Source organism: Podarcis raffonei, chromosome Z (assembly GCF_027172205.1).
Source record: "Podarcis raffonei isolate rPodRaf1 chromosome Z, rPodRaf1.pri, whole genome shotgun sequence".
Lineage (NCBI taxonomy): Eukaryota > Metazoa > Chordata > Lepidosauria > Squamata > Lacertidae > Podarcis > Podarcis raffonei.
Genome location: NC_070621.1, coordinates 21,667,010 through 21,680,851, shown reverse-complemented (window position 1 = coordinate 21,680,851; position 13,842 = coordinate 21,667,010). Strand labels below are relative to the sequence as shown.

Sequence of the window (13,842 nt, the reverse complement as noted above, 5' to 3'; positions counted from 1 at the left end):
AGCGAGATGAGCGCTGCAACCCCAGAGTCAGTCACGACTGGACCTAATGGTCAGGGGTCCCTTTACCTTTACCTTTACTAGGCTGAAGCTTGCAAGCTGCACTCACAGCCTTAATAATAATAATAATAATAATAATAATAATAATAATAATAATAATATTTTCAGGTGGACTTGTCCACCTGGAGATTCAAGCTGTCACTTCAGGAAAGTTCTGGGGGTCTGACAACCTCATTGCTCCTTTGGGTTAAAAGGACAAGCTGGGTTTTTAAGCTCTCAGTATTTAAACTGTAACATTATTTTGTGGGTATGGCCTAGTAATTGTTTTATGCTGTCTCTTTATAAAATTGCAGGTATTTGTGTTTTTGTTTTGTTTTTAATATTATGACACTGACTATAAGCCCTCTTATGGAAACTTTTGTTTTGAAAGGTGGCATACAAATCCATACTGTAAAGCAAGCAAATAAAAGTTAACTCAGCCAACTTGGCGTGGAGAGGAGCCAGAAGAACAGAAGAAGAGCCTGCTGGATCAGGCCAATGGACTATCTAGTCCTCCTGCTCCTTTCTGAAGCAGACCAGTTACCTCTCCTCCGCAGAGCTGTTATATCTTTCCAGTGCCCAATGGCGATCCAGAGCATAGTCCCACTCCACTTCTTCTGCCATGATGTAGAAGGTCCTCACTTGCTCATATTGCTGGTCTGGAAACAGTGTGTTCTTCCCACACTGCTGAACTGAGTAACGTCCTCTCATCCCAGACTGGTAGTGGTTGCTAGTCTGACAGTATACTTCAAAAGTCCCTAGTGGGCAGCATAAACAGAGATGTGCAAGATGGTGGCAGACAGGTCCCTCCAGATGTTTTCAATCAAAACTCCCACCAGCCTCAGCCAGCACAGGAATGCCACCCCCCAGTGCCATATAGCTGTGTTGGCTGTGGCTGATGGGCTTTGTAGTCCACTGCAGGGAGTTCCACAGTTCAACCCAGTCAGATGGGTGCGGTATAAATAATAAATTATTATAATATTATTATTAACTGTCTGCTTTGTGAAGGACTTCCTTTCACCTTTCTTAATCTTCCAACATTGGGCTTCATTGGATGTCCACAAATTCTAGTGTCATGAGAGAGGTAGAGCAACTTTTCTCTGTCCACTTTCTCTTTGCCAGGCATAATTTTTATAAAATTCATTCATGTCACCTCCCCCCCTCGGGTTTGCATTTGCAGGACAGACTTGTGTTCTATCATATCAAGCCACGGGTCTAACTAACGAACCCTCATTTTATCCTCACAACGATTCTGTGATGTAGATTTGGCTGAGAAGGAGGGTGTGACTCAAGAGAGCCCACTAAGCTTCATTGCTGGGTGAAAAGTTGAACCCTGGTCTCCCAGGTTCTAATTTCAATTGCACTATGCCCTACAATTCTGTGATTCTACCACATTGACGTGTGCCTCAAGCTTGAAAGCAAAACAAAACCCTGAAAAATTCATCTCCAGGGATTTAGAAGAGAGATCTTGCATATCCAAGGTCACTGTCTCTACATGGCCTTTATTGAAAGCTTGCGTAACTCTGTCTCCTTGGACAGTAAAGGTTATGATTAGACTGAAAATGTTTACTCTGCTTCTAAACTGACTATACTGGTTTAAACCATACATTGGAAGCACACACTCCACCCCTCTCCCCAGCATCCTGCAAAATGTATCCCACGCCTCACAGAGCTGTAATTCCCCAAGACACTTAACAAACTATAGTTCCCAGGATTCTTTCAGGGAAACCTTGTGCTTTTAAGCATGCATAAAATATATGGTTTGGGCATGAGAGAGAAAGGTTGCAAATGGGATACCTTCGCTATCTGGCTGCATGAGGGCTGTGGCAAATGTGTGAGGGAAGAGACTGGCTCCATCTCGCCTCATCCCATTCATCAAGACCGTATTTCCCTGGAAGGTTGCGCCATGGACATCGGCTTCACTGCCAAAGCCCAAGAGATGCCAGGAGACAGTTTCTTCCCTGCAGACATCTAGGAGAGGCATGTTGCTGAACAGGAACCCATTAATGGCTTTAAGGGGGGGGACCCCAAAGGAAAATAAACAAAAAAGGAGACATTTATTTATTTGATTCATGCATAGACCATACCTTTTCATATACTGCTTTGAATTGGGGGGGGGGGCTTTTTTTTTTTTTTTTTGCAACCAAGCAGAGTACAAACTTTACAAAAGAAATAAATGAAATAAATAAGAACATTGTAAGAGCCTGCTGGATCAGGCCAAAGGGGCCCCATCAAATCCAGCATCCTGTTCTCATAATGACCAACAAGATGCCCCAATGGAAAACCAGCAAGCTGCGCAAGAGCTACACTTTCCCCTCCTGTGGTTTGCAGCAACTGGCATTGAGAAGCATTGCTGCCTCCAACTTGCTAACGCAGAGCATGGCCTTCATGGCTTGTAAGAATAATATCTTAATAGTTTATCATTTATAAGCTGCACATCTAGCTGGGTTTCCCCAGTCACTCTGGACGGCTCCCAACAGAATGTTAAAAACACGATAAAACAGCAAACATTTAAAACTTCCCTAAACAGGGCTGCCTTCAGATGTCTTATAAAAGTCACATAGTTGTTTATTTCCTTGACATCTGATCGGAAGGCATTCCACAGGGGCAGGCGCCACTACTGAAAAAGCCCTCTGCCTGGTTCCCTGTAACCTTACTTCTCTCAATGAGGGAACCGCCAGAAGGCCCTCGGAGCTGGACCTCAGTGTCCAGGCTGAACAATGGGGGTGGAGATGCTCCTTCAGGTATACTGGGCCGAGGCCATTTAGTGCTTTAAAGGGCAGCACCAACACTTTGAATTGTGCTCAGAAACACACTGGGAGCCAATGTAGGTCTCTCAGGACCAGTGTTATATAGTCTCAATGGCCACTCCCTGCCTCATTCTGGATTAGTTGTAGTTTCCGGGTCACCTTCAAAGGTAGCCCCATATAGAGCACATTGCAGTAGTCCAAGCAGGAGATAACTAGAGCACGCACCACTCTGGTGAGACAGTCTGTGGGCTGGTAGGGTCTCAGCCTGCGTACCAGGTGGAGCTGGTAGACAGCTGCCCTGGACACGGAATTGACCTGCGCCTCCATGGACAGCTGTGAGTCCAGAATGACTCCCAGGCTGCACACCTGGTCCTTCAGGGGCACAGTTACCCCATTCAGGACCAGACAGTCCTCCACACCTGCCTGCCCTTGTCCCCCAAAAGCAGTACTATAGGTTTGTAGCCATCAATAGTCCTCTCCTCTATGAATTTGTCTAAACCTATAGGTTAGTGGCCCATCCTTGGCTCTTCTGGAAGCAAGTTCTGCAGTTCAGCTATGCGCTGAGTGAAGAAGTCCTCTCTTTAATCTGTCCTTAATCTTCTTACATTCAGCTTTATTGGATGCCCATGCGTTCTGGAGTTATGGGGGGAGGGGGGCTTTCCTCTATCCATTTTCTCCATGCCATAGATTGTTTACAAATGTTGTCTCTTACATGCCTTTTCTCTAAACTGAAGTCCCAAATGTTGCAACCTCTGATTACAGAGGGGTTGCTCCACCCCTTAATCATTTTGGTTGCCCCTTTCTGAACCTTTCCCAACTCTATAACATCCTTTCTGAGGTGATAGCTCAGAGTAGATATTTCAGATAGGTGCTCCGATTAATTTCTAGGTAATCCAATGTTCGACTGCGTCTTCATTCCCTAAGAGTGGGCGTGATGACATACCGTGCATCCTGTTGGATTCCTTGAAGTTTTGATCTTGAAAAGGATGGTCCTTTTTCAAGAAGTACTTCAGATTTGCATCCAGATACCAACTTAGATTTTCATCAAACACACCAAACAAGAGATAAAACTCCTTCTCGACACCTTTCTAGGATAGCAACAACACACAGGATGTCAGGCATTTGAAAAATACCTATTCTCATGCACTAATCATTGTTGGTTATAGTCGCAAGAGCATTGCTGGTCATTCCCCGAGTTGGTGGGGCTCATTTGACAATAGTGAGAAACGAAGCCTTGAGTGTCAATTGAACTCCCTGCCACTGGAGATTCATGCCTTCTTTGTCAACTTTTAAATTTCTGCTGAAATCTTTTCTATTCTGCTAGGCCTATGCTGGCAGTTAATAACATGTCCTACTACAATAGTTATTTGATATCTGTTTTTTAACTTTTTAATGGTTTTATTGTCTGGTTTTATTGCTGTAAATGGCTTAGATTTTTTAATGACAAAACCGCATACAAATATACAGTGAAACCTCAGTTTTCAAACGTAAACCATTCCAGAAGACCGTTCGACTTCCAAAATGTTCAAAAACCACTCAATACAGAAGCCTCAATACAACAGGCAAACTCAAAACGGAAGCCATGTGGCATGTTCAGCTTCCAAAAATTGTTCAAAAACCGAAGCAATTACTTCCAGATTTTCGGAGTTCGAAAGTCGAAACGTTCGACTTCTGAGACACTTGAAAACCGAGGTTCCATTATACTTATAAATAAGTAAAGTAAGTAAATAAGTAAAACTTTTTGCTTTGTGTTTAATGCTGTAACTTTGCTGTTAATTGCCATGGACTCAGGAGAGGATAGGCGAGATATAAGCAATAAAATAATCGCCATCATGTTCCAAGTCTACCCACCTAACCACAAGCCACTGTCAATCAAGTAGGGAGCCAGGGAATTCAGACCCTGTAGGGCTGGCAGTTTTGATGGTGGTCGCATGGGAGTACTAATGTAGGTTGAGTCTCAAAAAATTACCCATCTCCAGTCCCTTCTGCTGATACTGGTCAATGGCACAACGGCAAAGCAACCAAGCGTACCTGCTTATTATGTTCATCAAGAGTCCCAGGCCGACATATAAGCAAGGGCCCCACTAAGCCAGAATTGGTGTCTCTGACCGGATCTGATGCAGAAGAGTACATCCAGGTCAGACAAGGAGGGTCGGTGGCTGTAGGCCCAACATGCTGAGGGACCATCCAGTGGTACACAAAGCTCCCCAGAGGCTTCACAGCAGCTCCGTTCCTAGATAAGCCTTTGAAAAGCAAGAAGGGTTATGCAACTCCTTGTATCATTAGAGCTAGTTATGGTGTAGTGGTTAGAGTGTTGGAGAGACCAGGGTTCAAATCCCCACTTGGGCATGAAGCTCGCTGGGTGACCTTGGGTCAGTCACTGCCTCTTGGTCAAACCTACCTCACAGTTGTGGGGATTTGATGGTGATGGGGAGACCATGCACACCACATCTCAGGCTCTTTGAAGGAAAAGGTGGGATATATAAGCAAAAAATAAATAAACGAAATTTTAAAGCCGTTCATAGCAGCTGGGGGGAGATAGCACGAACCGGGGGAAACCTGCTTAGTGTACTGCAAATACTGCGGGACTCCACTTCCCATGAGTCCCCACAAAGATGGCCAAGGATGATGGGAACTATCTGGAGGGTGCGAAGGTGGTGAGAGACAGTGCTGTGAGGGGGTTAATTTCATGTTTGGGTAGAAATGTTTTCTCTTGTCAGTCTGGATCTTACTGACCAGTGCTGTTCAGCAATCTCCTGAGTCTAAGAATTATGATAGGCAGACACTCATTTCTCAAGCTACATTTTCCATACCATCCATCATTCTATATACAGTCATACCTCGGGATAAATGTGCTTCAAGTTAAGTATTTTCAGGTTCCGCTCTGTGGCAACCTGGAAGTAACGGAGCGTGTTACTTCTGGGTTTCGCAGCATGCGCATGCGCAGATGGTCAAAATGACGTAACGCGCATGCGCAGATGTGGCGAAACGTGATCTGCGCACACGCCGATGCGCGGGCGCGGGTTGCGTTCACTTCAGGATCTGAACAGGGCTTCGGAACGGATCCCGTTCGCATCCCAAGGTACCATTGTACCTCCACTATCTCCCCACCTGCCTTACGCTCAGAGGCCTCAGAAACTTTAACACCTACTCTTAGGAAGAGTTCTCCAATCCCTAGACAATTTGAGTTGTTCTTTTGTCTACCTTTTCATGGCATTGTGTCTTCTTAATTTTTGTGGTTTGGCTCGTTTCCCCCACTTCATAACCAAGCCGTCAGCACGGCTTGCAACAAGAACACAGTACAATTGCATCTTATTCGGGGTTCTGTTTGTGTCTATCCAAAGCCTCGGAGCCACCCTACAACTGGAAGGGTGGGGTGGAGAAAGAGAAACCCCCGTGCTCCCAGACCCCATGCTCTAAGTGGGCCTTGCTCCCTCCCCCAGCAAGTGGGGAATCTTTTTCAGCTTGAGGGCTGCATTTTCTTCCAGGCAGGTTTCCAGGGGCCACATATCAGTGGTAGGTGGGGCTGGAGGCAAAAATGGGCAGGGGAGCTATTGATGGGCAGGGGAGCTACTAGGCTGGATAGCCATGCCCTGCCTCCAATGCTTCTGAATGCCAGCTGCTGGAAACCGCAGGAGGGGAGAGGACTGCCCTTGTGCTTAGATTCTGCTCCTGGGCTTCTTCCCATTTTGAGGCAGGTCCCTTGGAAACTTGTCCATATGAGAAATCATCCCTCTAGCTGAAAAAGGATTCCTCACCTGATTCCCAGCAACTGTTATTCAGAATCATAATTCCTCTGGCAGTGCCACATTGCAGGTCGCTCGGCCCCATGCCTAGAAAGCACAGGACAAGAGGAAAACCACTCAGTCTCATACTTTCTACACATGGGACAAGTGGGAGCATGGATGAGCCCTACGTGTCAACTTTTCTCCATCCACTTTCTCCGAAATGCCATGCACAATTTTGCAGACTTCTATCATGCCATTTCTTAGGGCTCATCCACACATATCAAGCCTCACGCTTTCCAGGCAGATGTCCAACTTAAAAAGTCAGTGTCCAAGCACTTTTAAAAATTTTTGCTCTGCAGCTTTCCACAGAAAGACCTGCTCTTTGATGCTGAATCGGAGCAAACAGAATCCCGTGGAAAATCCAAATAGCTGTTTGTTCTGATTCAGCAGTAAAGAGTGGGTTTTTGTGGGGAAAGCACCGGGGGGGGGGGGAGTGTCGGACATGGAGCTTTAAAGCAGAGACCTGATCCTAAAATATGTGGCACAAAAGGAGGTCTGAATGAGACCTCACTCCAAACTGGAAAGTTCCAACACTGCAACCCTTTCTCATAGGGAGCTCTTGCATTAAAAGCATTGTGAAACCTGCCCTTTCTGAAATAACTGAAAACAACCTCTACTTCTTCACCCCAAGCAATTCATCCTGGTCTTGCTAAGCAAGTGAAGAGCACAGTTTTTATACAGCTGTTGCTAAAATGAAAATGTGCATGTAAGAACTAACCATCCTGGTAAGCAGTTCCTTCCCATTCCTTTTCATAAAACGCACCATGGGGCTGAATGCTAAAAGGCCAAGAGGCTTTGTTTGCAAACGTAACCTGGATAGTATCTCCGACTTCAGCTTTGATCACTGGTCCTGCAGGGAGAAAGACAGGAATCATAGGTCATAGAATTGTAGAGCTGGAAGGGACCTAGTCCAACCCCATGCAATGCAGGAATCACAACTAAAGCTGGTCTGTAAGTTTGTCCCCTCTGCGAGCCATTTTGTTTTCAAACAGCATGAGCATGCCTTATTTCCACTGAACACTGCATGCAGAAAGCACCTATTTACGAGAATTCTGGCATAGCTAAATATCAGTATTGTGCAAGAGCTCTATATCAGGGGTCAGCAACCAAAGACCCATGGGCCGGAAGCAGCCCGCAGAGGTTGTTTGACTGGCCCACGAGCTGCCCCCAAACCAAGCTGCCCGCTTGCGCGCTGTGCTAAACCGGCACAGCGTGGGGTGGGGACTTGTTTCTGTGGCACCGGAAATCACATCTAAGCAGACACCAAAAATCACGGGTGCGTATGCGATCCGACCCACAGAGGGATCTCCCCGGGACCGATCCAGCCCAGGCAAGATAAACCTTGCTGACCCCTGCTCTATATTAAAAAGCAAAAAAGGAAACGTGTGCCCCAAAATAGCACAGGCCTCCATAAGAACATAAGCAGAGCCTACTGGATCAGGCCAACAGCCCACCTAGTCCAGCATCCTGTTCTCACAGTGATCAACCAGAAGTCTCTTTTGGGAAAACCGCAAGCAGAACCTGGGGCAAGAGTACTCTTCCCGCCTGCGGCTTCCAGCAATGGACGCAGAAGCATTCACTGTATCTGGCCATGGAGGCAGAGCATAGCCATCATGGCTAGCAGACATTCATAGCTGTCTTCTTCTCCGTGAGTTTGTCTAATCTTCTTTTAAAACCATCTTAGTTAGTAGTCATTACCACCTACATTTTGCCCATAGTGAAGCATGGTAACTAGGAGCTGGTAATATTTGCTGTTTTGCACTTGCACATTTCTGGTTAAAAAAAGAAAAACTTTTAAAAATGTGTTTGTGGACAGGTACAGAAATACCTCCATGCATGCCCAGAACAGGCAAAGGTAGTAGAAGACAGGAGAATAATGACTGGGGGTAGGGGCCAGAAAACATCGTATCAGAAACTATCTATTGCTGTGTGGACAGGAACCAGCAGAATGCATTTGAAAAATCTAAGATTAAAAAAAACCAGTGTGTATTGATAGTCAATCATGTACACAGAAAAATTAGATTTTGTTTGCAACAAAATATGGGAGCCCCTCATTGATTGTACCCAGATTGTGAGACTCTGCCTGCCTAGGGAGGGTGGACTGATTCCTCCTTGGTGGTTTTCCACTGCCTTGTGAATACCATTTTTTTCCTAGTAGGCATTTCATCTTTGGGAATGCTCTTGTTTTTTAGGTTTTTGTAACACTGCACTGGCTTTTCAATAACTATCTCTGTTTCCCACCCAGATCATAAAATATTTATAGTTGATGTGAGCAGCATTGAGTGTCTCTGTTAAGACAGAAAGAGGGAGTTACAAATCTTCCAGATAAATAGATAAAACTTCCCACCGTGCCTCTCAAAATGTAACAAGTCATAGCCCATATATCTGGCTGGGCAGGAAAGTTAATTTTGATGTATTACCAAGTATTCCGAGATGCTTTTCTTCTTTTGTCCGCCCCTTCTCCACCTGAAAAGTTCCATCCATGTATTCAGTGTATTGGACCTTCCAGTATGTTCCCCCAATCCTAGTGGAATTCTGCTTGAAAAACTGCTCTGAAGAACTAAACACAAAGAAGCAAACATGTGATTCTAGGATGCAACAACAACCAAATCTTTAGATTTTGCAGCTTTTGTTGTTGCTTCTGCAAATCCAGCTGCATCAGCCAAGATCCACGGTAGCTTTCATGCTGAACTATGCAAGAGACTTGGCAAAAGAAGACTGTTTTCATCGTTAACGCTGTCTTTTTAGGGAGGTGGAAAGGATGTTTATGTGTCACATATAAAGGCTGATAGTGCAGGTGGGTGAGAAAAAGTCCAGCTAATTGCCTTTGGGGAGAAGGGCCAGAGAGGCTCAGTAGCAGAGCATCTCCTTAGCAAACAGAAAGTCCCAGGTTCAGTTGGCATCTAGCCACAGGTCCAAGAGGTTTTGCCTTTGCTCTGCTGCTTTCCCCTTGAAAATCTGTTCTTCAGCACTAAATTGGAACAAAAGGCAAACCACAGAAAACCCGAGTACTGTTTGTTCTGAGATAGGGCTAAAGACTGGGTTTCTCCAGGGGAAAGCAGCTGGGCGAACAGAGGTGTGGCTAAGCCCTAAATTAGATGGACCAATAGTTTGGCTCCATGAAAGTCGGGTTCCTAGGAAGTAGGGAGCATTTCCCCTTTGCTAGTCAGCTCAGGCCAGAGGTGGATAATGTCATAAGAACATAAGAAAAGCCTGCTGAATCAGGCCCTGTAAGATCTTGCAAGAACCAGTGGGGGCTGCCTAAGCAAGGCAGAGAGCTGAAAACTCTCTTCTTGAAGGGAAAACCTGGTGCTAAAAGAGCTTTAAAGCTCTCTGACTTGCTTGCATTTAAACTGTGGAATTTTAGCCAGTGGTCCTTCAGCTGTGTGTGGTTGAAATGGTGCGAGTTAAATGTGGATTAGATGTGATCGTGCTGTTTATAAGCAGCTAAAATCAAGGTGGCCTTGGGTGGTGTTGACAGAGCACTGTGTGTACCAAGTGATCCAAAAGTAAGACAATTAAGAGAAGTAGCTCTCACCCAAATCAAGATTGAGGTAGGGAGGCTCATTCAGAACCCCCAGCTTTAAATGAAGAAGCCGAGATACATAGCTGTCAATGTTCTCCTTTTTTTAAGGGAAATTCCCTTATTCTGAATAGGATTCCTCGTAAGAAAAGGGGAAAGTTGACAGCTATGCCCAGATAAAGGGCAGCTGGCAGATGGGATGAGAAAGCACAACTGTTCAGTAATCTTAAAACACCATCAAAAAAGCAACTGCAGAGCAGCCCCACTATCCTCAAGGACACAGAGCTGTTGCTTTGTAAACATGTACCCAGTGTTCTGTTTCCCAAGGAAGCATAATCCATCCTGTTATTTCATTAAAAAAACACTATACCCAGGCCTATAATGCAGAAAGGTTGCAGCATCTGGGCCAAGTAAGAGGTGACATGATAAAAGATTATAAAATTATGCATAGCCTGTGGAAAGTGAAGAGAGAGAATTTTTTATCCTCCTCTCACAATTTAACACTAGAACTGGCTGACATCAATGAAGAAGAATGTTGGGAGACTCAGGACAGATAAGGACTTCTTCACACAACTGATAACTACCAGCCAGGATAACTATGCTGTGTTTTCAGCTGGAGGCTGCTATGCTCCTGAATCCCAGTTGCTGGAAACCACAGGAAAGTGAGCTTGTGCTCAGGTCCTGCCTGCAGGTTTCCCTTTGGGGCATCTGGTCAGAATAGTATGCTGGACTAGAAGGGCTGCTGGCCTGATCCAAAAGGCTCCTCTAATGTTTTGATGACCTACCTCCCAACCTTGGGACACAGGGAATTAAAAGGGATAGGGAGCTCTCGGGATCTGCAGAAGACTACAATTCCCATGATTAGGGGTTTGGGGTATTATCACCATTATTTTTATTTAGTTATTATTAGACTTCTATCCTGCCCTTCCTCCCAAAGGAGCCCAGGTGTTTATCCACTTGCTGCTATTTCTAATTGCAGGAGGGAGGTGGATTAGCCGACAAATTTCTGCCTTGTTATCAAACAGACCACAGGTGGACCAACTGCTACGGTTAACCATTTTTAAGCTGCTTTATATTTGCTGTAAAGGTAAAGGGTAAAGGGACCCCTGACCGTTAGGTCCAGTCGTGGCCGACTCTGGGGTTGTGGTGCTCATCTCGCTCTATAGGCTGAGGGAGCCGGCATACAGCTTCCAGGTCATGTGGCCAGCACGGCTAAGCCACTTCTGGCAAACCAGAGCAGCGCACAGAAATGCTGTTTACCTTCCCACCAGAGCAGTACCTATTTATCTACCTGCACTTGACATGCTTTCAAACTGCTAGGTTGGCAGGAGCAGGGACCGAGCAACGGGAGCTCACCCCGTTGCGGGGATTCGAACTGCCGACCTTCTGATCAGCAAGCCCTAGGCTCTGTGGTTTAGACCACAGCGCCACTTGCGTCCCATATATTTGCTGTATGAGTACCCAAATTCAAAACCTGACCTACCACATTACAAAGAAGCTTGGTTCAAAAAATATTTAGGATTCTTGGGGAAATGTGCCACACTGTAGCGCCTTGAAAAGTGCAGGTTTGGCTACTCTGTTGAAAAGTTAAAGTCTCCTGTGCGATGGGGACCCCCTTTCAGCACTGTGTAAATGCATTCTCAAGCAGAGCAGGAAATCCACAAATAAAATCCCCCTTACCTGTTTGGCTGCAGCAGGCTTTCCCCAGTGCCCAGGTCTAACCCTGAGGGTCCGTAATTCCACTGAACTTCCTTTGCCGCTATGTAGTATTTGCGAAGTTTCCCTTTCAGGGCAGGCTCTGGATTCTGATAGGAGCAGTTCCTGACTTCATAGAGAGCCTCCATCCCAGCTGTAGGAAGCACAACAGAGCACAACACACTCAGACTGGCCTGCTTGTCAAAACAGCCTGCAGGTTGGGAGTGATGGAGGCAGGGGAGGCCAGGAGCAGCCCAACAGTCAGATCCTGTTCCCCACCACAGATTCAACTTCCAAACTCTATTTCACTTTTAAAAACATTTTTTGTAGTCTATATACACAAGGGAAGAAGCATAAAGAAATACAGTATGATCACATCTTGAGAGTGATCAACATGCACAATTTCATCCTTAAAAGGTTGAACCCAGGCTGGCTGAAACTGTGCAAATTAAATGCATACAAGGCAGAGAGCTTAAAAGCACCTTTTGAGCTGTGCTTTCCTAGTGCAGAAAAAGTGTCTAACCTCTCAGACTTGCCTGCTGGGCTCAGGGATACTCTTGGGAGACCTTGTGGGAACTCAGATGGACCCACAAGATCTCAGAAGAGCCTCCTAGAACACAGTTAGCAAGGCAGAAAGCTTAAATGCTCCCTGCCTTGCTTGTGGGGCAATGTCCACTTGGTGCACCAGCTCTAGAAGGTAAGATTGTTCATGCAGGGGCCGCTCCAAGGGGGTGGTTAGAGCATACATATTTTTGCATATACACGCCACCCCTGGAACGTGACCCCTGTGCAAGATGCAAACATGCTGTACTCATAATGTTTACAGCAGGTCAAAAGAAGCATTAGGTGGAACACTACCATTAAACTTACTGTTCCAAAACATTACTAATTTTTCCCACCATAGGCTGGTTTACATATATTCTTTTGTAGTAGATTAACTTAATCATAGTTATTAGAGACCAATTTTTCTCAATTCGTTCATATGTCGTAAGAGATAGGCAGTTTTCATGCTTTGTCCTGTATGAAAAATCCATCCTTGTACCCTTAGTGATTGCCGGCAGCACACATATATTCCTATCTTGGCTCCCACACCCACACAGCACTTAAAACTTACCTTATCTAGATAAAGGTCCATGTTTTAAAGTGCTGCGTTCGAGGTCCCCCCATCCTTTTTTTGTCCTGCGTTTTCCACAGGAAAACCCACTCTTTACAGAAGAATCAGAGCAAACAGCAAATCTGCAGAAAACCCAATCACTCTGATAAAGGGTGGGTTTTACTGGGAAATATGCCAGGGCAAAAGAATTAAAAAAGTTTTAAAAAGTGCCTGGAAGTGGCGCTTTAAAGAGTGGACCTGTGCCCAGAAAACACAGAATGAAAGGTAAGCATGGATGAGCCCTCTCTGCTCAATTGTCCCTGAAGGTATGATTCCCAAAAACGACTGCATGGCATATACCTAGATCAGGTTACACATTACACAGTTCAGGAATTCGAAGAGGAGTTCTGAAGTACATGGTTGGGCAGAAGCTAATATGGTGTCTCAGCCCTGGCTACAGTCTAGTTGAGCTGGAGTCCTATGTCTAAGAATGTAAAAAAAAAAAAAAAAGCCTGCTGGATCAGGCCAGTGGCCCACCTAGTCTAGCATCCTGTTCTCAGTGTGGCCAGCCAGATGTCTACAGGAAGCCTGCAAGCAGGATTCAAGCACAAGAGCCCTCTCTCTCCCTTTGGTTTCTAGCAACTGGTATTCATAAGCATTTACTGCCTCCAACCACAGAGGCAGAGCATAGCCAGCCTATCAGCTATCAATAGCCCTCTCCTCCTCCATGAATTTGTCCAATCCACTTTAAAAGCCATCTAGGGTGGTGGACAACACTGCCTCCATCGCTATCTGGTGATGAGAGCTGTAGCAGAAAACATCTGGAGAATTCCGGGGATGGCTGGCCTATTTACATCATCTGTGAAAAAGAAAATACTGATCCAGCCAGCCATATGCCTGATGTTATGTACTGAGCTGAATCCTAGAACAATAGGATCCAGAATGCAGTGGTCTGAT

The 13,842-nt window shown here is 45.5% G+C and overlaps 1 protein-coding gene across 4 annotated transcripts in view; it reads right to left on the bottom strand.

The window, feature by feature from the left end:
- HEPH (hephaestin) overlaps positions 1–13,842 on the bottom strand; it is a 46,725-nt gene that overhangs the window by 18,653 nt on the left and 14,230 nt on the right. For all 4 annotated transcript variants that reach the window (XM_053374435.1, XM_053374437.1, XM_053374436.1 and 1 more), the window contains exons 7-13: positions 11,778–11,946; positions 8,995–9,134; positions 7,293–7,424; positions 4,818–5,029; positions 3,730–3,874; positions 1,834–2,046; positions 581–794 (exon numbers count right to left, since the gene is read on the bottom strand). In XM_053374435.1, the coding sequence (XP_053230410.1) occupies positions 581–794; positions 1,834–2,046; positions 3,730–3,874; positions 4,818–5,029; positions 7,293–7,424; positions 8,995–9,134; positions 11,778–11,946 (1,225 nt within the window). The remainder of the gene's footprint in view (positions 1–580; positions 795–1,833; positions 2,047–3,729; positions 3,875–4,817; positions 5,030–7,292; positions 7,425–8,994; positions 9,135–11,777; positions 11,947–13,842) is intronic.